This window comes from Lepidochelys kempii, chromosome 10 (genome assembly GCF_965140285.1).
Source record: "Lepidochelys kempii isolate rLepKem1 chromosome 10, rLepKem1.hap1, whole genome shotgun sequence".
NCBI classification, from domain to species: domain Eukaryota; kingdom Metazoa; phylum Chordata; order Testudines; family Cheloniidae; genus Lepidochelys; species Lepidochelys kempii.
In genome coordinates this window covers 76,986,206-77,009,663 of record NC_136389.1, presented here as the reverse complement: position 1 = coordinate 77,009,663, position 23,458 = coordinate 76,986,206, and the positions used below count along the sequence as shown (strand labels likewise).

Genomic DNA, 23,458 nt, shown 5'->3' with positions numbered 1-23,458 from the left:
GGGGTCGGGAGTCACCTACGTGACAACAGATGGATATCCATACGTAACAGACACACCTGCTCTAATGGCTTTCCCAATTCCAAGTTTGCCTTCATCCTTTCTAAAGTGCTCTTCAGCAGTCCTGTGAAGCAGCAAACTTGGCTCAGCATCGGCGTATTTGGTAGTAAACTACAGACACCAGCAACCTCTCTGTGCACTCCATCTCTGCTCCCCCATTTTCCCCTGCTGCCCTCCCCTGCTCCCTCTGCTCTTCCCAGACCTTTCCTCTTTCTGCCCCAGTGTCTCCCTTTTCTGCTCTTGCCTTTGTGCCTTCTCAGGAGCAGAGAGCAGCTGGACAGAAGTTCTCCAGCCCCTCTTCTGCCAAATTGTCGCCTGACCTATGGATTGTATATTAATGATATTGATTGCATAAGAATTCCCATGTAACACTCTGGGGGTTGGTAAGTTCTTGTCCCAAGATCAGGCCCAGTACTGTTAGAATTATTATTCAGTTGGGAACTCCAATGTGCACAGTTGCAACACTAAAAGAAAAGGAGTACTTGTGGCACCTTAGAGACTAACCAATTTATTTGAGCATGAGCTTTCGTGAGCTACAGCTCACTTCATCGGATGCATACTGTGGAAACTGCAGAAGACATTATATACACAGAGACCATGAAACAATACCTCCTCCCACCCCACTCTCCTGCTGGTAATAGCTTATCTGGAGTGGTCAGTTTGGATGAGCTATTACCAGCAGGAGAGTGAGTTTGTGTGTGTATGGGTGGGGGGGGGGTGAGAAAACCTGGATTTGTGCTGGAAATGGCCCACCTTAATTATCATGCACATTGTAGGGAGAGTGGTCACTTTGGATGAACTATTACCAGCAGGAGAGTGAGTTTGTGTGTGTATGGGTGGAGGGGGTGAGAAAACCTGGATTTGTGCTGGAAATGGCCCAACTTGATTATCATACACATTGTAAGGAGAGTGATCACTTTAGATAAGCTATTACCAGCAGGAGAGTGGGGTGGGAGGAGGTATTGTTTCATGGTCTATGTGTATATAATGTCTTCTGCAGTTTCCACAGTATGCATCCGATGAAGTGAGCTGTAGCTCACAAAAGCTCATGCTCAAATAAATTGGTTAGTCTCTAAGGTGCCACAAGTACTCCTTTTCTTTTTGCGAATACAGACTAACACGGCTGTTACTCTGAAACCAGTTGCAACACTCACACTTAGGAAAAGCCGTCTGAATTTGAAATAGTTTTATTAATAGAGTTAGCAGAGTTACAAACACTGCAGCCCAGTAAGGTAGATAGAGATAATACAGCACATGCATCTGAGCGTCCGTCCGTATACTCACACCATCTCTTGCAGAACAACCTGAAGTGTTAGTCATTATCTTCCTCCTCATCTTCTCAGTCAGCATCACTGATGGTCGTCTTCCTGACTTCTCCCAAGAGCTACCTCTCCCAAAACACGCACACCGGGGTACAGCTTTTATAAGGTGTTATACTGATAAGAGTATTGTATATTCAGTAGGGGTTTCATCCCCTTTTCCTTATTTGTACTTCCTCACCCTACTAATATTGGGGTGCCCTTCTCCCACAGGTTAATAGTCCGCTTACCTCAAGCTTATTAGCATATATGTCAATTAATTACCATCGTTTTCTTGTGGTCAGACATCTGCCGATGTTCCTAACTTTAAAATATCCCAAGCTGGTATAAACTAGCATCTTGTAGTAACCTGTCAGCAGTTTAGCCATTGCAGCATTCTGTCTTGTGATATCCTATGGTCTGGGCTTACTCCTGGTTAACTATTTATGCTAAGGCTTTTGGGGTCTTATTCCTTGATTAGTTTAGCAAAGCTTTTGTCTTATAGGTCTTGAGGCTTGGCTCATTGCATTACCACCTTAACGTATGCCTACGTCATACCTAGCAAATACCTGTACCTATAGGCTACAAAATCAGCGTTTCTCTCATCCTTAAATTCCCTTCCGTAAAACCCACCTTCTCAAGCAATCCCCTTCTTTCTCTCCTCAACAGTCATGACACACATGCCTTTCCTGAACCAATGTCCTCTGTCTCATTTTGTGTTTTTCTTGTTGTAGGCAGGTGATAAAGTCTTTGGGGGCAGAAAACAGGACTTGGGTGCAGTTTTCACAAAAACCTAAGTGCCCTTTTGAGAAGTGTCTTCAGTGGGAGTTGTGTGCCAAAACGCCACTAAAAAGCTGGCTCTTGGGCACTTAGGAGCCTAAATCTCATTGTAAGTTAAGCGGGATATAGGCTCCAGGGTATCTAAGGCACTTTTGATACTAGCGCTTGGGCTCCTAAATCACCTAGATATTTTTAAAATTTTACTTATTTAGCCAAATGCTCAGGTCCAGCTTTATTCTGTCCTGACTTAAAAAAATTCTTTGTGAGTTTGCCTGGCTTAGTGCTAAGTAAAAAACATAGTAGTGACCTCAGGAGTTGTCTTAAAATCGAAGAGAGCAGTATAAAACAGTGACTGTCTAGAAATGTTTTATAGCACTGATGAAGGCAGTTGCTAGCAATGTCTCTTTAGCAGACTACAGTAATTGTTCAGTGTGTATGCAGGGATTTGCCATTTTCTGCTGGAAAATGCATTTAGCCTGCTCTTAAATGGAGTCCCTTCTTGTCGTTGTGTTCTTGGCTGCTGCAAATCGGTACCATTCTGGATATCAGCAACGGTCTCAGGTGCCTGTGATAGTGAATAAAGTCAGTGTAAAACTGCAAACCTTGCACATGGTACCTAGCGCTCTAATTAGCTGGCTTTCGCTGCCGTACTTCAGGCTGTGTTGGAGATTGTATATGAGAGTGTAACCCGAATCTCAGATTGCTTTCATGTCATCACCTTTTCTTTCTTTAAAGCAACAACAAATCTATAATAAGATTCCATGAATTGTAGAATTCATAAGATTTTGGTTCTGTCTGAACTCTCTGCTCTGTGTGTCCTTGCAGGAAATACAATAATGGGAGCGCTGCAATCTCTGAAGCATTTCAGTTGCTTGTTACTTTGGTGCTGCTGATGTTAGCATAGTACTGATGGCAGACACAATAGCAGGAAAACCCTCCCATGGTACACAAGTGTGCCAAAGAGAAGACGAGAAATAATCGAGCAGCTCAGTTGTGGAGCATATGAATTTATCTTTGGCCTCTCTCAAAGCACGTACTCCATGCTTAGTAAACTATCACAGGACTGAAGCTGACAAGGAGGAAAAGCTTTCTGATGGGGGACTGGATATTGTACTTCAAGATGTTTCATCAGACCCTTTTGAAAACTAAATCCCGTACAGTGGAATATGGCTAAAGATCAGAGCAGCCTTTTCTGCGATTTAACAATTTATGATGTAAGGATGTTCGGGCTTTTCCACAGCTTTCTTGTAAAGTTGTTGCCATCGCATGGATTCTGCTGCTTGCTAGCAAATCTACAGTTTACTCATGGATAATACACTGCTGCCTATGGGACAGCAAATTCATTACAGAAGGACTTCTTTCAAATGATTGTTGTCGTAATGTGTCAAGGGCCAATGCTAATTCCATAGAAATGGACAGATTTTCAAAAATACGGTTCTAAGTTGTACCTGCAAAATATGTTCATTTGGGCACAAAGGGCACACGCAGAATAGCTCATTACCTGCACAAGCTGGAGATGGGAGACACTTTGTGCACATCAGTACCCGTTTCTTGCGTTCGTCTGCATATTTTTGCTCATGCAATTAACTGTTTGCGTCCTCCTGCTGCTTTTCCACGCAGGACCCGGTTCTTGCATTTCAAACATGGGTCCCAAATGTTCCATCCCAAGTCATTTTACACTGCGGAGCTATGCTTATGCCTGTCCTTCGCTTAGCCTTGCAGGGCGCACAGAAAGTCTAGCATGCTTTACTTGGGACTGTTCTGCGGCTTGCCTCGGTCAGGCCTTGGCTCTGTGATAATGTAATCTGAAGAGTAGAAAACAAACCTACTGCTGCTCTTGATGAACAGAGAATAGAGACAAAGAATAGGTGTTTGTAGTGTCTATCTAAGCTTCTAAAGACTTACCACTTTTGAGTCTGCTTTAGATTTGCTGTGTTCCACTGCCAACTATTTTCCCATCCGTTCCCCTGCCATTCACTGAATTGGAAAGTAGGTGACTCAAGTTAGCTCAGGAAGAGCACATGGGACAAGTGAGTGATAACATGGCACCTCCCTTGGATGCTTTCCTCTTTACTTTATGATCGCTGGGGCTCGGCTTATCCTGCAAAGCAGCCACCTTGCATTCAGATGTACTTCACCCAGAAGACGTGAGGATCACATTGAATCCCATTCTGGGGAGAAACTCTAGTGAATAAATAATTGTAGGGTTAAGTGGCTGGGTAATATAGAGACACAGATACACTGAAGTTTATCCATTGAATGTATCTAATTCAGAACAGGATGGACATTGCCCACCTACCCTGCCCCAAGGGTGGCTCCATGGCTGAAGCAAACTTTGAAGGTTCAGAAAATGCTGCTGGCTGGAGCACTATTTATTTTCCCTGCAGACAGGGATTTTTTGTTGGTTTCTACTCTTGTTTGTAGCACCCCCATTTAGTGTAAAACCCAAATGGAAGCGAAACGGAGCGGACAGTAATGTTCAAACTAGCTACTAGAGTAGCGTCCTCGGGTAGCTTCCATTCACGGATCAAAGCAGAAGCCCATAACCCACGTCACTGGATGCAGCTGTGCTTTCAGTAAGGAAACAGGACTTCTCTTAAGACGTCTCCAGTCTGACATCACCTACTCACCTGTGTACATTCCTGTTTCATGTGTTCCATCCCTTGAACTATAAATGGACACTGGATATTATGGAGAAAAGTTGGCAATGCACATGAGTCTGGCCTAACCAGCATGTTCTGTACATGATTAATTTGCAGACTGGCACATGTTGAATCAATATTTATAGTTGATCCATTGAGACAATGTGTTTAGCTCAACATCTGGGAAGCATTACAATTCTGTGAACATACAATGTCAGGTCTGACACTGGGTTGGGTGTACATAACAATAATTGTATTTATATAGCAAAACACACACACTCAGAGGCTCTTGTACAGCCATTCAAAATACAAATAAAATCATTGTTAAAGCAATACTCAAATAATATGCAAACCAGACCACATGCTTAGGAATCCAAATGATTATGGTATCATTAAAAAGGAGAGGGGAGGGTTCCTATGTAAGGGCCAGCAATGCTTGAAACTGAAAATGCCCCCCATCAAGTATATTTTCAGATGTTTAATTATTTAAAAAGGGGAGGGAGGAGTGGACCGAGATGCCTGCTCAAAGAGAATGAGTTCCATGCCATATGGCTCACTCAGCAAAGGCATAAGGAGTGACTGATTACTCCTAAACATTGATGGTGTCAAAGCACAAGGTCAACCAGGAGGCTTGTCAAGGGGCCTAATATAGCCAGGTGCTCACCCTATAGGGCTTTAAACCCCATTTGAAAATCAGCTGGCAACTGCTCCCATGTCAAGGCACTTTGTTTTATCAGGGGCCTCCATCATATTCCCTGTACAAAGTGATGCTTTATAATACTGGTTAATAACAGTACCACAGCCACATCTCTGGTTTTCAACAACCAATTTGGGCAGAAGCCAGAACCACTGGGCAAAATCTAGAGTCCATCACTTCAAGGAAGGCCTGTACTGTGCTGATGTCAGCGTGCACAATGAAATCCCCAAGGGCAAGAATCCTGAGGGCTTCAAGAGCAGGGCTGGTACTGGAGAAGTCAGCTATGAGGTCTTCCAGATGAGCTGGTGGTATTTACACCAGCATTACCATCCATTTTTGTCCTCCCCCGGAAATACAAAGACACTCTTCTCCTGCGGGGCCATCTTGTGCATTGCATACAGAGTAAAAACATGCCACAGTTACTTCCTTTCCTTTTTATTCTCTCTCAGTTTGGTGGGATCATAGAGTATCCCTCCAGAATGAAATGAACCAGCAGTGTGGTCTAACCATTCGACCCTAGAGTGCTCTATAGATTCTGTCAAAACTTGCAATACATGCTGCCCCATGAAGTGACTTACTTTATCAACTTTGCACTTTATGATGTGTTGGACACACCCACTCCCACCCTCTGTGCTATCAGACCCGTGGGGCATACAAATCAAGAGGTGTCAGTGAAGTCACAGCAAAATGAGGTGGTCAGTGTGTGGGCAAATGGTTTGTCTGTTGCCCAAGAAACACTATTTGCCCTCTGTGCTATCAGACCCATGGGGCATAGACATCAAGAGGTGTCAGTGAAGTCACAGCAAAATGAGGTGGTCAGTGTGTGGGGAAATGGTTTGCCAGTTGCCCAAGAAACACCATTTGCTTCCAGAAGAGCCTCTCCTCACCCTTTTTGTCAGTGGCCATGATGAAGCTGTTGTTGCACCTTTGTTTTGCGGGAGATCTTGAGTGTGTCTCTAATGGATGTTGTCATTAACATGTGCGTCACATATGCCTTATACTGCAAGGTAACACCTAACCATGTGTGTCCCGTGTTTTCTGACTTGCAGGGCAACTCGTGCCATAAAAATGTGCTCATTAGACTAGAGGTGGATTGGGTCCATCTGATAGTTTGTTGACTGTATCCAGAGGTGGGATTTTCCTAAGCGATCAGCATTGACCTAACTCTGCTCCCATTTAAGTTATTGATTAAACTCACAGAAATCGAGGTACATCCCTACTCCAAACATGTCTCTGACATCGTGAGAGTCTGGCTACTCTAAGATTTCATCCTTTCCTTGATATGGCAGTACTTGTACGTGATATTGTAATTCACATCGTAAACCCTCATCAGAAAGGTTCTGGGGCTGGGTGTAATTGATCATTCTGAAAAACAATGTACCTCATCAGCTCGCCACTAAAAAAATTTCTCATGTTCTGCATGTAGAAAAGAGTGAGGGGGGATTTGATAGCAGCCTTCAACTACCTGAAGGGGAGTTCCAAAGAGGATGGAGCTAGGCTGTTCTCAGTGGTGGCAGATGACAGAAAAAGGAGTAATGGTCTCAAGTTGCAGTGGGGGAGGTCTAGGTTGGATATTAGGAAACACTATTTCACTAGGAGGGTGGTGAAGCACTGGAATGGGTTACCTAGGGTGGTGATGGAATCTCCATCCTTAGAGGTTTTTAAGGTCAGGCTTGACAAAGCCCTGGCTGGGATGATTTAGTTGGTGTTGGTCCTGCTTTGAGCAGGGGGTTGGACTAGATGACCTCCTGAGGTCTCTTCCAACCCTAATCTTCTATGATTCTTCTATGTAATTTGGTCAGCTGAGCTAGAATCAGCATGTCTTTATGAATATCATTATGTACTTACTATATGAGATACATTGACATATCAAGGCGCATTAGATATTTATTTCTCTATCCTACATGGCCTGACTCATACTTATGGGGCATTAATTAGGTAGCATCCCTGTGTGAAAATTTGCCTTAAAAACATGAAAAGCACAGAGCCGTTCCCTCTTTATCTTTACTTGGCTGTCCTACATCGCCGTCATGGTTTAAGGTTTATGAAGAACCCCAGTGTAGATCCAGAGATCTGGTCCTTTGCATTCCTGTGTTGTTGATCCTCCTCTCTCTACTTACCTCCTCTACAATCCTGTGGGCTGGTCTCATAACACTTGCAATAAAGTTGGTTGAAGTGTTTGCCACATTTATCCATCCAGTTGCATGCGGTTGTTCAAATGCAGCTGGAAATATATGGCTGACTGCTGTCCTGCCAAGTTACAAGGAAAGCTGTGTATCAGTCAAGTGCTATCTATCGTTATCAGGTCCACACAAGCAACAGCTTCTCACAGCTCCCACTGTCCAGGAGCAGCAAATAGCATCCACTGGGAGCTGCAGAGGGCCATGCCTGCAGATTGTCAACGTATATGAAACGTCTCGCGGCCTGCCAGTGGATTACCCTGATGGGCCATATGCCGAAGGTTGCCGATCCCTGGCTTAGATTATGCCCAGGATTACCAGGCTTCAGAAATTCTCTCCTGCCCCCATTCCTTCTCAGTCAGCAACAAGCATCAGCAGTGTCTTTACTGCCTTGGAGAAAGAAGTTCATATCTCCCTTACATGCAGTATCTGTCACTCCGTTCCAAACCAGACTTGCAAGGTGCCAGAACTCCAGTTTAAAAAGCACCTCATGGAGAAAGCAATGAGGTTCCAGTTGGACTCAGGCTGGGGAGACCCCGTAGCTCAGCCAGAGTAGTCGAAGAGCATGCCTCCTGTCATGAGGTGTGAAGCTGAAAAGTTGGGGGTCCTCAGTCAGGGTCCCACCATGAGAGCAAGGATTAAGGAGAGCACAAAATGTCCTAGTGTTTGCCTATGGGGTGAAATGGTAAAGATTTTTAGTGGTAACTGCTTTAGGCATGTATGTAAAATCGTGACTATCACTACAATCCAAATGCCTTTTCAACTGAAGCATTGGGTTAAATTCTTTAAATATTTTTAGGATCATTTAGGTGCAAAAAAAAAGTCAAAACTGAATACAGTGGGAGCGTTGGCAAAATGTCACATCTGTGCATGCATACAGCAGTTTGCACTTACAGATCAGTGAACCTAAATTCTTGATACATTTATTGTGACCCTAAATTCTTGATAACATAAATGTGGGTTTCTGGTGTTCAGTTAATGGGACCTGCTGAAAATGTGGACATGAGCACTAGCATCCTGAGCCATTCAGTTCAAATAGTGAAAATGTAATAGATGCTGAGTGTTTGTTGCTGAATGTTAGTGTCGTCAGCGAGGTCCTGATACAATGCCCTGATACTTCCATGAGCAATAGATCAGGACCTCAGGCATAATCTCGGAGGAACTTGTGGTGAAGGCATGAAACTGGAACTCCGATACCTGGATTCTGTTCCTAGCTCTGCCTTAAGCTTCCCGTGTGAATCTGGGCAAGTCACTGAACTTCTCAGTGCCTCTCTTCCCATTTCCAAAATGGGACTCATGGTATATATTTGTTTCACAAGGGTATTATGAAGGTTAATTAATATTTGTAAAGTTATTTGAGATCCTCAAATGGAAGATGCTATAAAATACAGAGTATCCTTGTAATCTGTTAATATTTAAACATGTTAGTGCAAATACACAAATGTGCCTTGGATAGCTAGGGTTTTATGATGTTGCTTACAACAGGGAAGCTTTTTATAAGGTGGTTTGTGCATTTGCTATTGAACAAGAGTGTTTTGCTGACTAACCAAGCCAATGCCGTACTGACTGAATGATCTCCTGACTCTCAACGTTCTTTTCCTGTTCAGCTTTTCAGTCAGCCCGGTTTAGCGACACTTTAGCCTTGTAAATGAAATAACGAGCGCCTCTGGTTGTTGTCATTAGAAAATCGGCTGCGATGGGATCATTGGCTCAGCTGCCAAAGAGGATCGCTGTGGGATCTGCAACGGAGATGGCAAAACCTGTAAAGTGGTGAAAGGAGACTTCAACCACACCAAGGGGATGGGTAAGTAGCATTTAGCAAAAGCGCTCTGCCTTCATCTTAACTGCTTAACATCTAGGAGTTAGAGAGCTAGTGACAACTCTTTAAAAGTAGGTGAGTTGCACAGTGTGGTGCCTGATCAAATAGCCATTGTACATTTAAAAAGAAAATTGAAATGACTATTTTTAGAGGTTGATACACAGGGAGTGTTATGGCTGTCCGTGAGATTCGGCTCTTGCAGACACTGATATAAGTTGGGGGTGAGAGTAGCTCCAGTGTTTACAGTGGAATTACTCTAATTTACACGAGTATTTCTGACCCCATTTGTTGCCCAGAAGTAATCTGCTAAAATGTTTGAGACGGAATCAGTGACTAGCTGTACAAGAATAAGATGGTCAAATCTTTAGTTATTCACGACACCTAATCTTATCGCACAGTTTTTTCAGAATAATTGTTTAACCTATAAGAGTTCCTACAAGGGTCCAATTCTGTGAGGTGATGAGTCCCTCTTGAGAAGGGGAATTGAAGATGCTCAGGGCTTCAAAGGGTCAGGCCTGTTGGCACTGTGTAATACCTTTTGCCATTCAGTTTCGTTAACCATGTTCCAGTTTTATTAAAGAACTGGTTCAGCGGTGGAATTCCATCTGCAGCCTCTTCCTGTTTGCTAAGATTGGCCATTGCCTCCTTAAGTGAATTCAAAGAAGTCACACTGTACAGTTCATGTTGAACATAATAGGTAATTTTGATGTAAAATGAGAGAGAAAAAAATCAAGATAATCATAATGTCTCCTCCTGTGGGAGACAGCTGATTTTGGCATTTAGACTGAAAGCTCCTGGGTACATCCCGGATGATTCATGTAATGGTCAGGATATCTCCACTTCAGCTAAACCAGGGGACCCTATTCTCTGAGTATTTATACTGACTTCATGCCAGCAACGTAGAAGCATTGAAATAAGACTGTTTTCAGTCAAGCTCAAGCTATCCCCTCTGGTTTTGCACACCCGTTGTGTGTGAATTAGCCCGTGTTCCTTAGTCACTGTTCCACACTTATGAGAGACCTGTTGCCATTCATCCTGGTCAAGCAACGTGCGAGGGAAATTAGACTTAGGACCCAGAGGCCACTCCAGGAGGGAGGAAGTATTTAGGAAAAATGACTGATATTTAAATGAATATTGCCATCTCCACATGTAGGGAAGCAAAAACAAAGCACATTCGACAGGTGCTGTTTTGGGACCCAGCTGAGCAAAGCAGTTAAAGATGTCCGTGGAGCACATGCTTGAGTTCCATTGCATTCATTATTAAAGTTAAGTGTGTGCTCAACTGCTTTGGTGAATCAGGGCTTCAAAGCTGGTGCTCTGACTCTCTTTTCTAATTTCTACTACCTCCTTCCCATACTTTTATCTGTGAAGCCAGCTACCACCTCTGAGGTGCAGGTGGAATTAGCAAACTTCATTAATACTTTCTGGAGTTCATTTGTGCACTTCCATTGTCAGGCCAATCTGTAGCATGATTTCCAGGCTGCAGTTTTTACTGCTCTGACCGTTGTGTTTCATTTGGAGTCCAGCTGTTGGTAGTGAGAAGTTTGCATTTTGGCTGTGCAAGACTAAGGAAAAGATTTGCCTTGGTTAACTTTGTTGGCATGCACCTGTGCTTTGAGAGTTGGACTCTGAGAGCATGTCACAAAATATTGCACACAACTTTTGCAATTAAAAAGGAACAGCATTGGTATAATTTTGCCATACCTCTTATGTCTGTGTTGGAAGTGTACGTTGCATCACCAAATCTATAGCTCATGCCGGTGGTGAAACCACTGCTCCATCTTCTACAACAGTTCCCGATCTGAAGATCAACAAATGTATGCCTAGTTTACAGTTTCACTGCTTCTCTGTCTCCTGCAGGAAATGGGAATTACACTCTGGTCATTTTAGATGGGAAAACCATTCTCCATTTCTGTAGTAGCAGTGCTAGCTGGAAATAAGTATCTCTTAGGTTTCCCTTCAGAAACATCTATCTTTGTTATTTATGGATCAAAATCACTATGAAACCTCATGCAACAAAAAGACTTGACCCAGATAGATGATAAACTTCTGGGTTCCTGCCAGAATTCGAAAGTGATATACATCTGTTTTCAATTAGGTAGGCTGCTCTCAATACATGCAGTGACTTTTCCCCGTGGCAGATCTGTAGGAACTGAACGTTCTCTGCTGATTGTCAACCAGATGAGTACAGCAGGGATTCCCCCATCTCTAGAGACGCTAGGTAATCAACATAGGATGACAGGGCAGATGCGACAGTACCCAGAGGAGATGTTGATCATTAATATTATAAAGTACAAACCTTTATCGCACCCTCATTCTTTACTGAATATCTGGAACATGAGAGAGAGAGAGAGACGCATCAATCCTATCTAAAATGTTACTTCACCATTGAAAATACTTCATTTGCCCATCTTACATCGTTGTACAAATAAGGATTTTTTCCAGCAATTATACTATGTCCTGACCCATACATTAGCTACTTTTTTTCCCGAAAAATAGTAGATTAAAACACTATGTGAAAAATAACCCAAAATATTGAGATCTGTGTTGGGCAAAGGCATATCTTCCAGGTTGGAAATTGTATTTGTTTCTATTTTAAACTATTTCTTACCTGTGTCACTGATAACAGCTCAGACTGTTAAAATTCAAAGAATGTTCAAAATTGTGAAAGTTTTGCTATTTATTCTCTCTGCTTTTACATTTCTCTCAGCATAGACAGTGAAATTAGACATGTTGGTTTCACTTATGGTTCCAGACCCCGATTCTGCTTAAATGTTAAGCCCTGTGAGTTAATCTGTGGTGTTCAATGGGGCTTCTCATATGCGTAAGTGTTTTGCAGGATCAGGACCTTAGTCAGTTGCACATTCTGTGTCTCATGCACTGGCACAAAGCTGCAGTGTTCAGGTTGCAAACACCACAAGGAAACGTGTATTTGTTTCGGAAAAGTCTGTGGATTTTCTTTAAAAATCAGCGTTTTAATAATGTTTAAATTCCAAGATTTTACAAAGCCTAAATTTTGGGCCAAATGTGACTAAGCAGCATGAATCACGATAGCAGAATCAGGGCCTGGATATTGAAATCATTACCGAAGAGAGTGGCAGATCCCTCATTGACTTGCTTTGATTTGGGTCAAGCCCAAAGCCCCTGTGGTAAGTGTGTTGATTTATGATTTCAGAAGAGAATAGCTGTGAAATGTCAAGACGTTGATTGTTAAGAAGTATCAGTTTGAGAATTGCACCTACAACGTTTGGGCCAGATCCTGCAGCTGCTGTGCACGTGGGACTCCGCTGACTGCAGGATCGGTCCCTGTATGTCCTGTGATTGCAAACCATGCTGTTGAGCTCTCTTAACTGGACTAAACCCATGCCAACTCCTTTCTGTTTCTCAGTAACCAATAGTCATTGTAAGAAGGTTTCCACGTGTGTGATGGCAAAAGCAAAGGCTGTTCCCAAGTGTTTCTCGTGTAAGATGCCTAAATGCTGTGTGTGGTGTCATTGGGTAGCTGTTGTTTGGTGTTGGTTTTCTGTCCTCCTCCTCCTGGTTGGATTGGGTGAGGAGACTGCATTGTATAAAAAGCCATGGATACACTTTAAAGCCTTCTACATTCAGCATAACTAGCCTGAATTGGAAAGACAGCACGTGGGTCCTTTGCCTTTTAGAGGAGCTGCCTAGCCACCAGAATACCATGTTTGTCAGCCCGCTATCAAGTTCTGCCCCTGTTTCTTCTCTTCCACCCCATCTCTATAGTGCCACAGAGTTTTCAGAGGTTCTGCACACTGGATACTTGTCTCCGCACTAGGCCTGGTCCCCCTGTTTCCTGGGAACTAAATTTACCGCCCCCCCACCCCCCGACGTCCCAAATGGTGTTCCAAGTCATATTCTGCACTTATGCCAGATCCTCAGTAATGTATACTGGAAGCCAATGGAGCTATGCTGATTTACACCAGCTAGGGGTCTGGCCCTTCTCTTCCTCCTTGTAAGATTCCTATCCAGATTCCAGTGCCATACAGGTCATACTTAGAGACCTGCCACATGAGACATTTTTTCACATGTGCATCTGTATTGCTCTTCCCTGGCCAGATGAAGATGCCCTCTGTCTTGTGACCCAAAAGAGAAGCTGCGGTTGTTTGGCTTATGTTTTAAGTCAGTACTCCAGATGGCAGTAAATAATTAAATGAACTAGGCCAATTGCTCTTACAATAACTTTTCTTCATGAGCAGTTTCTGTTTTTAATATGGTGACGAAATCAAACATTTTTTGCAGGATTTTAACCTTGACAGTAGTGCATTTAAAATAAAAAGAAAATTGAGAGATGGTGCTTTAAGCCTGGGCAGGTTCTTCTCTCAGCATGTGCAAGAAAATTCTGTTAATAGGATATACAGTCAGGTGATGAGAGGCAGACAGAAACACACAGCAGTGGGTGACTTACCAGGTTTCAATCAGCTGTCCTTTATAGGAAGCATTACCACCAAATTGACACTCGGTAGCAATATCAAGAGGCTTTGAAATCTGTCCATGGCTTCACGATGAAATGATTTGCCTCCAGGCTAGCTACCCCATGGCTGGAAGTAAACAGTGGTGGGTGGGTACTGTGTGAGTAGGTACCTACAATTGGTAATCGCCAGGATTCTCATGCGCGCAAGAAGATAAACTAGTCATTAGTCTTTTATTTTCTGATCAGCAACAAGAATTGTATTCTGTACAAAATCTAGTTAGAGGGACAGTAGATTACTGAGAGGATCAGTAATGAGGGCGTGGAGGTTGCCACCTGTAGGCTGTCAGTTGGAATTCAGCCCTGACCGATAGTGAGGGCAAGTCATTAGCATCTTCTGACTGCTCAAAAAATGAGCTCTTAAGTCTCAGTCTAGTGTCTAATGGATATGTTTCCACAGCACTGCCGCAATAGGTACTGACTGGCACTCTTATCAACGGGAACAAGGACTGAAAGAGCTATGGAGACTGCCCTGGCCACCCCAGGACAGTGGGGATGTCTATGCTGTACATGTTCAGCAGATTAAAAAAGGGGTGCAGTCTTTACAGCTCTCAACTTGGGACCTTGCAGCAGGACAGCGTCTAAAACTCAGGATAGTGCAGGGGCTTGGGTTTTGTTCTACCCATGCTGTGATACACCCCCATTAGGAAGATACAAAGGTACATTGCTTAGAGATTAGCACTTGCAGCCATGGGGTAACATCTGCTCTACCCGAGAGTTTGTCTTCCAGTAACATCCAAACCAGTTTTGTAGTAATTCAGTTCCACGTTGAAATTCGTGCTAACCTCTCTCTCCTCTCTGGGACTAATAACACTGCCTAACAGTGGGTTCTCCTGTTTGAGCCTGCTTTCCTCTTGCAAATCTCTCCAGTGTTTAAGTGAAGAAACAGTAGCCACCATACATGTATTAATCTGCTTGATGACAAAGCTACCTCTTTGTTCTGGCGTCTCTCCTAATACAAGTTCACCATATATCTTGTATCTAGGACTCACTTCAATCACGGCCTTATGTTGCTGGGACACTGATGTAACACAGATTATCCAGAAAGATTGTTGCATGCCAAAATAGCTGTTCCCAAGGTGGAGCACAGTACGTACAGCTCTAGAAATGCCCAAATAATGAAATTCTCCGGTTTATACTTTCCAACCTTCATCTTAAAAGTCTGACTTTTGGATGAAATAACTAGAACCACTGCCTGATTGTTGCCAGATCTCATCAGTCTTTATGCAGCTGCTCACCTAAACAGAATTTTAACTCAACCTTGCAGACCCCAGCATTGCAAAGAGTTACCTACCCCCAGGTTACCTAACAGATCTTTGACAGTCTTTTTACTCTGGACCAACATTGAGCTTTCTGTTGTGCTTAATAGCTAATGCTTGATAATCTTTCTGGAAATCTGCAGTTTACAATTTGTGATCAAAAACATGCCTCCAAAACCATGGGGATGTTTTTAAGGGGCAATATTCTCCAATATTGGGATTATAGTCTCTTGAGCAGCAACATGTCACTAGCTCTAAAACCCAGCTGGGAGCAATCTGCGTTTATATTTGTGGTGAGTTTGCATGTATGGTGTATTTAGTGCATTTGCAGTAGGATTTTGACCACTGATTTACCCAGTATTGCTGGCTAAGAGCTCCAGACACTTTCGATGGGACATGCCCAAGGAACCTACTCTGTCCCCCGACAGAACATTTCAAAACTACACGAGCATATACCGGCGTAGAGCGCTACTTGGTTCCCTAAAGAAAACAAAATGTTAATAGTTGGTTCTGTGTCACCCGATCTCAGAAAGCTAGTACAGTAAATTGTTTTGTTTTTTTCTTATTCAGGAGCTGTGAATACAGCCCATGGTGCCATCAGTCAGGATTAGAAATTACATGAGGAGAAAAATCTGGTCTCAGACCAAACTAAATAGTCTTCAGAACTAATACCCTGTTAATAGCTTAAACTCAGCTATTTACCATTTCAAAGGTAATGTACAAGGCAGCGTTTCCACATAGTATTTTCTCGCACCGCAGGGGTGAAATGAGAGCCTATTTGTGGCACTAGGAGAACCTCAAGAGTAACGCCATGCCTCTTGCACCGCAAAAACAGCGGGACACGGGCGAGGATACCGCTGCCTTAGGGGTCTGCTCTGAAGCCCCGTGAAATCAATGAGAGCCTTTCCATTAATTTTACTGGGTTTTTTTTTTGGATCTGGTCATTGCTGAAGGTAGTTCTGAGCCTTTGATTTCAAAAATCATCATCATAATCATCTACAGTAAATACATCAACAAATACGTGATACTTGGGCATGTTCCAAAGTGGCTTCCTAACATGGTGGCCAGGTGTGTTTCCAGGGTACATTTGCAGTGACATGCTGTCATTAATCACTCTGCTGTGGGCTCGTGTCGGATAGTAATAGTTGGTTGGGTTTGAATGCGGATGCATGGGGTGCCACAAGGGATGTTTGGCATTTTAGAACGTGCTGCTCTTCATGTAATTTATTCCAGCCAACAAAAAAACAACTCCCAGCAGGATCCAGCCTAATGTCCGACATCTGTTTTCTTTGATTTTTATAGATTTCACAATTGCCATAAAAGCCAAACCCTGAAGTAGTGAGTATTACTGATGGAGCATGCATTGTAATTAGCAGAATGGGGAATTCATCAGCCTAACATGAGTGGAGGTTCTTTGTTCAGAATCCTATTTTCCCTTTATTTTGATTCTCCCTGCAAAGGATGACTGGCTGACTTTCGGAAGTAACCGGAGCAGGGGAGAAGAAAACAATGAAGAAAATGATGCTCTTGGGTGGGGAAATAAGGAAAAGGACCCGAGCTGAGGGGAGAGAGGAGAGGTGGTAAAATGACCATACAAATTAGTGTAATGTACCAGAACAATAGGGGCTACCTTAAAAAGATGAGACACTAAGGAGGGAGATGGTTGTCATTGGCCAGATCATATCCTAACCTACCACCAACACCCCAGTGAGAATGTTTTGTACAGGTGATCTAAAAGGGGTTGGGAGTGGGAAGGAATCCATGTGCCCCATTAATCTGGTGGCTATGCAGCTGCTTCATTGACACTACTGTGGTTGGTTAAGCCAATGGGCTGAGGCCCCTGTGCAAACCCATAAGTGAAAGGCTTGCAGGCAGGGGTTAGGTGTGTGGGATCTATATAGTGATGGATTCACTAGCCACATCCAGGCCACATCCCCAGGGTACTGCCTCCACAGTCCATGCAGCCACAGAGAGAGGCCCTTTGTTCTGTAGTGTGTCGCTCTCTCTCACTTGCTCAGTCCAGAACAAAGCAGAACCATGGGAGTTCAGCTGCATTTAACAAAAAAACCAAAGTACTGCCGAATTCTAAAGGAATAGACCCAAACACTACTCTTACACTACTGATTCTCCAGCATTGTCCTATTTTTATAGGGGCAGGTCTGGAATAGGGCCCTCTCACTTAGTACGTATAACAGAAAAGGGAAGGTAAAGCATACAGAATAAGCTATTCAGTGTTTTAAAAGAAGGTGGGAAGGGGGAAGAGCCAAAGAAGGAGCCAAGTTACACACTGAAAAATAAACCATCTTGCTAATTAAAAAGAATCAAATCCTAGTCACGATGGTTTCCAAGGTAGTCTCATTGCTTCATATTTGACACTGGTATTAGTAGCTTGCAAGATGACAGGTTTCAGAGTTGTAGCCGTGTTAATCTGTATCAGCAAAAAGAATGAGAAGTCCCTGGGGCACCTTAGAGACTAACAAATTTATTTGCGCATAAGCTTTCATGGGCTAAAACGCACTTCATCAGATGCATGGAGTGGAAAATACAGTAGGAAGATAGACAGATATACAGAGAACATGAAAAGATAATTGATTTGTCTCATTAGAGTTGGTAAGGCAACCTGCATCTTTTCATGTTCTCTGTGTGTATATATATATATATCTTCCTATTGTATTTTCCGCTCCATGCATCTGATGAAGTGGGTTTTAGCTCACAAAAGCTTATGCTCAAATAAATTTGTTAGTCTCTAAGGTGCCACAAGTACTCCTTGTTCTTTTTGATATTAGTAGATAGTTTGCTTTTTGCCTATCACTTAGACTGAAGATAGGGCTGAGCCTCGAAGTTTGGAGCAGAACCAACACATGAATGACTCCAAAGGTCAAGAGTGCCTCTGTCTTGAGGTTTTGGTTTTTGCCCATCTCTAAATTGAACCACAACATTTTTGAGTAACAGCCGTGTTAGTCTGTATTCGCAAAAAGAAAGGGAGTACTTGTGGCACCTTAGAGACTAACCAATTTATTAGAGCATGAGCTTTCGTGAGCTACAGTCTGCTTAAAGTCTGCTGCAGTTTCCACGATATGCATCTGATGAAGTGGGCTGTAGCTCACGAAAGCTTATGCTCTAATAAATTGGTTAGTCTCTAAGGTGCCACAAGTACTCCTTTTCTTTTTGCGAACATTTTTGAGGGGGTTTTAAAAGCAATAAATAAACCACATGTAACTTACAAGTATCATTTTTTATGTTTTTACAATAATGTTTATGTTCTCTGATAAACAAAGAATTAACCCTTATGGAGCTGAGTTGTAATTTTAGAAGGATAAAAACCAGTTGTGTTCTATAGAAATTTCATAGGATTCTATAGAAATTTCTCTACAAACCTAGAGAGTCAGATGCCCAGATGATTTAAATTGGCATAGTTCAGGGATCCGGCCCATAGAAAGTAATGATGAATGAGATCAGTCTTAGAGTTTGTTTGTTTTTTTTTAAACTATCCTGTAGAATTAAATCCTGATTGTAGAATTCTGCAGCTTGGTTTAAAAGTTCTAAAGGAAGGAGATTGTCGTCGATTAAATTATATAGGACTGTTTCATAGGGACAGACATGCAAGTGAAAGCAAATAGATTTATACCAGTTGTCATCATTGACTCCTGCAATGTTTTAGTTTTAGCAGTCTCCCAGATAGCTCATTCTTTTCCTTAAAAATATGAATGATCATGCAGGTTATATCCCAAAGAAAGCTTTTTCAGAACAGCTGACACCAATGTTTTCATTTCAAAGCACTGACACGTCTCTTCCCATGATGTGCATTGTAACTACTGGCAAGCGCACCTTTGCTTCAGCTTCCAGTAGGATCTTAACGTATTCCGGTAGATGCCGCACATGAACAAAAATGATGCAAGGGAACAGATTTAATAGACCCAGCCACAAGCCAGAACAGTTGCAATTAAGGAATACATACGCATTTCCCCCTCTCCTCAAGCTGTAATGATTAGCCCTGGCTTGAAACTTGGCTGCCAAAACAGTTCCTACCTTTCGAGTGTTTCCCAACCATTACAAAAGCTGGAGCGGAGTTGATTTTTTGGGGGATGATACTAAATTACAGAATGCCTCTGGCTGGCTGTGGGATACTCTCATCCATGTGACCTTTTGTTGCCCTAGGTTATATTGAAGCAGCTGTGATCCCTGCGGGTGCTCGACGGATCCGAGTGGTGGAGGATAAACCTGCCCACAGTTTTCTGGGTAAAAAAGAAAAATGCTTTGATTCTAAACTCAGTGTACGCTTCTGTTAAGCTAGCTTTCGTCTAAATGATCAATAGGAGTAGGTAGGCCACAGGGTTCATCATTTGCAGGAATTGCCTGCTAACGTTTCTTTCTTATTGCGATGTCTCACCATTTCTGTGGTGGTATGCTCAGCGTGTTAATATCGGACAGCAATAGGGGGGTGTTCATCCTGAAGGAATCCCAGAGCATTTTTACGTGCGTAGACGAGTCCCTGACATGCACTTTGCTCTGGGGTGGAACAGAGGATCTGTCTAATAACAGGCAACAACAATTTAGGGGGAGGAGTAAGGAAGAATGGGGCGTTCAGATGAAACAGCAGCCATTTAGGTAGGAAGAGCATAGCACCCAGTTCAACCTAGTAGTGAGGAAGGACAATGCAGCTGACTCCCCCAACACACTTACCATGCTGCCAGGGCCACTCCCTGCAGTACGAGGTTGTCATTTTGCTTTACATCCAAGACCCAGCCCTGCTTAGCTTGTAATGAGCCCACAGGCCGAGATGGGCTGGCTGCAGCCATCGATCCAGTACTAATATTATTTATTCTAAATTTCTGTGAGGCAGCCAACTGAAATAATGGGCTTAGTCCTCCCCGCATTTACACTCCTGCAGTCCCACTGAAGTCAGTGGCATTGCACCTGTGGAAGGGAAAGGAAGATCTGGCCCTGTGAGAGCCCAGAATATTTTCAGGGTCAGCAAATTCATTATAAAATTATTAACCCTACAGTTAGGGCTATACAGTTTCCTTGTAAATTATAGCTAACTGTAGAGGTTGATACACTATAGTTACGTCTACTACGGTACATATATGGCCCCCATCCTCATAGTATCATCCTCGTATCACAAACGTTAATGCATTTATCCTCAGAACACCCCGTGAGGTAAGGAAGTGTTGCAATCCCCATTGCACAGATGGAGAACTGAGGAACAGAAAGACTAAGTGGCTTGCCCAAGGCCTCCCAAGAAGTCTGTGGCAGAGTAGGGGATTGAATCTCCCTGGCTGGCACTCTAATCACTGGACCTTCCTTCCTCTCATCCAAACATATAGATAGATTCATGGCCACGTGGAAACACTGTTGCAAGCAAGGTAACAAGCTGAGCTGAGCTTTTCACTGTTTCACACTGTGCCACAATTTCATGTCACGTTAAGGCAGGAGAAGAGAACAATCAAAGCCGTCTCTTACATTTGTTGAACCTTTGTGGTTTAAAATTCCGAGCAGGTTCGCCTCAGGATCTTCGTTGCTATCGATAAGCATGTACGCCTCCTGAATCCTTTATTTTCTGTCTATTTACCCGTCAGTTTATCTGGCTCCCCTCAGCACAATAACTGAGTGCTTCCATTAGGGCCCGGTCCTGTAGCGTTTCCTCACCAGAGTATTCCCATTTGGGATAAACTGGGATTAATGGTTGTTTGGGTCTTACTCCGACCACTCAGTGTGTTACCACCTTACTTAGATATTGTACCCCTTTCACATCCACATGTTCGGTCTCTTCCAGTGTGAGCTCTTCGGTGCAGGGACTGTGCCCTCTCTGATTTTGGGTGCTACTGGAACAAATAATAGAGAACGGTAGTAACTCCACATAGGCGAATGACCATTTTACGCCCTCTTTTTTACAGGAGGTGGAACTGAGGCACACAGAGGTGATGTGACTCTTGCCACGGCCACAAAGTGAGTCGGTGGCAGAGCTGCAAATAGAACCCAGGTCTCCTGACTCCCGTGTGCTCCTTCATCATAACCCTTTTTCTTAGATGCCAATTAGTTGCAAATATTAGGATACAAGATGCTGCAGAAAGCTTTCGCAGGCTGATTGTGTCTTAGGATTTGTGCACTAGTTCCGCTATTTTCCTGGGATGGCACCAGAATTGGCAAGGAACACTCAGCAAGAGTGCTTTTCCTGGGCTGTCACCCCATCTGCCCTATCTATCTTCTTGAATACATACCACGTGATGAATAAAGCTAAAATGCAATTAAGAAAAAACCAGCCCCTGTCATTTAACTCTGAGGTGGGCTGTGCCTTGTATTATAAAGCCGGCATTTGTGCCACCATTCCTTTGTAGGAAGCATGTGTCACTGTTGCTATTATTTCTGCTCATGCGGCAGCCAGTTTTCTGGAAGAAGATTATGCCTGCACATAAGATGTTTGACATACCGAACCATTGGTGGAACAATAAGGGCCAGTGTTTCCTCAAGCTTTGCAAACACTGGGCTTTTGGAAGCCAGTCTTGTTTGATTGTTTCCATGGGATTCATATAGAATGTTTATCAGGGGGTTTTAGTTTTATCCACTGGAGTTCTAGTACTGAGAAGCTTGCACTGAATATTTAGGGCTAAAGTCGGTCCTCCATTACAATGCTGTAACCCTGCTTACTGGCACAGATGTAACCTCAACAAGTGTACACCAATAGGTTTGGCTACGACTGAGAGCAAATTTTGCCCCTGCATGCATCTGCCTTATCTAAAGATAAGAAATACTATTTCAGCTAAAATGAGACTCGTTCCTTCCCACAGATCTTCCTCCAAAACTTGAACCAATCCAGTTTTGAGATTCATAAAGGTCCAAGCAACTTTTCCCGACATATTTTCCATTTTTGCACATCTCTGGCCTCCTGCACCTGGGAGCAGGAATGCTGAGACACCTCGAGACAGGGATCTTCCCACAATACTTGCAGTCCAGTTTTGCAGAGTTGGTTTAAATGTCTGTGCCTTTACATAAAGGGACGAGAGAGTTTTCCCCCAGCTGCAGTGCACGATGATGCTCTTGCTACACTGAAGTTTCCCAATATTGTTTCAGCTCTGTAGTTCATGTTCAGTAACCAGGAGGATCTTACAGTGTCTGCAAAGATGTCTGTCTCCAATGTCCATGATCAGACAGGAAGAGATAGGCAGTGCCTTGTTAATCTAAACCCAAGGGTAGCAACAGCAAGTCTCCAACAAGATAATAATTTGGGAATCAAATTCCAGGCACTGTAGCTTTAATAAGGCACAGCGGCTCTGCACTCATTCTAACACAGGGTCTAACTTTGGAAAGATTCCCTGTGTTAGTTTCACTCATAAAGCGTAGTCCAATCAGGACTCGTTTCCACTCAGGGCTGGGTGCAGCACTGTGGAGCCCTGCTTAATTTGGAATCATTATTCCATTTGCTGGGAGCAGTTCCGGAATAATTTCCCTCCACCTACATTCAACCCACGCTGGCTGGCTGGCTCGGCTGGCTTTCTTGCTAAAGAACCACCTTGAACAGGAAACGCCTCGGCAGCTTGCATGAGCTCGGAAGTGAGTTGGAGGAACTGCAAGTGGAAATAAAGATCTGACTGGATGCCAGGTTTAGGATTAGCTTGATTAGTCAGTTCCTGTTTTCCAGCCTGAAAGGAAAAGAGAAGTTAAGGGCTTTTTGGTTTTGTTTAATCCTCTACTGTATGATGTTAAGCCTCAAAACCTACACATGAGACCAGGCAAATGCCTGCTACCTCCTGAGTGAAACCCATCCCAGTGGTAGTCTGACCTAGCTACTTACAGTTAACCATTCCTGTAGACACATTCCCTCTCCCCCAGAGATCACAATGTTAGGGAGACAAGACATGAGATTCAGGTCAGGTGAAGAGACTTGGTTTGGTGATTGGTGAGACATTTCTGGTGCAATGAGAAGATGCTGGAGGTTTTTGATGCTTGTGAATAATTGACTTGATATTGAGAGGCTGCATGATCCCATGGATAGTGCACTGAACTAGGAGTCAGGAGACAATGGGTTAGATTCACTGTCCTTGTTCTGGACCCTTTGAGCTGTAGTCTGGCCACAACTGCAAGTTGAGAATTCCCCTAAACGAAGGAAATTGTAAGACACTGCTGGACTAGAACCTGGGACCATGGGGGTTCTGAGCCACTGACCATCCGCATCGCCACTGGATGCTTAGGCTTGGTTTCCCCTTGAGGACCCCATGAATCTGGGTTCTGCAGGA

General features: G+C 43.4%; 1 protein-coding gene across 3 annotated transcripts in view; it reads left to right on the top strand.

The window, feature by feature from the left end:
- ADAMTS17 (ADAM metallopeptidase with thrombospondin type 1 motif 17) overlaps window positions 1-23,458 on the top strand; it is a 256,462-nt gene that overhangs the window by 158,488 nt on the left and 74,516 nt on the right. For 2 of the 3 annotated variants that reach the window (XM_073304274.2, XM_073304277.2), the window contains exons 15-17: window positions 9,338-9,458; window positions 12,862-12,936; window positions 19,383-19,463. In XM_073304274.2, the coding sequence (XP_073160375.2) occupies window positions 9,338-9,458; window positions 12,862-12,936; window positions 19,383-19,463 (277 nt within the window). The remainder of the gene's footprint in view (window positions 1-9,337; window positions 9,459-12,861; window positions 12,937-19,382; window positions 19,464-23,458) is intronic. The other variant, XM_073304275.2, reaches the window with a different exon arrangement.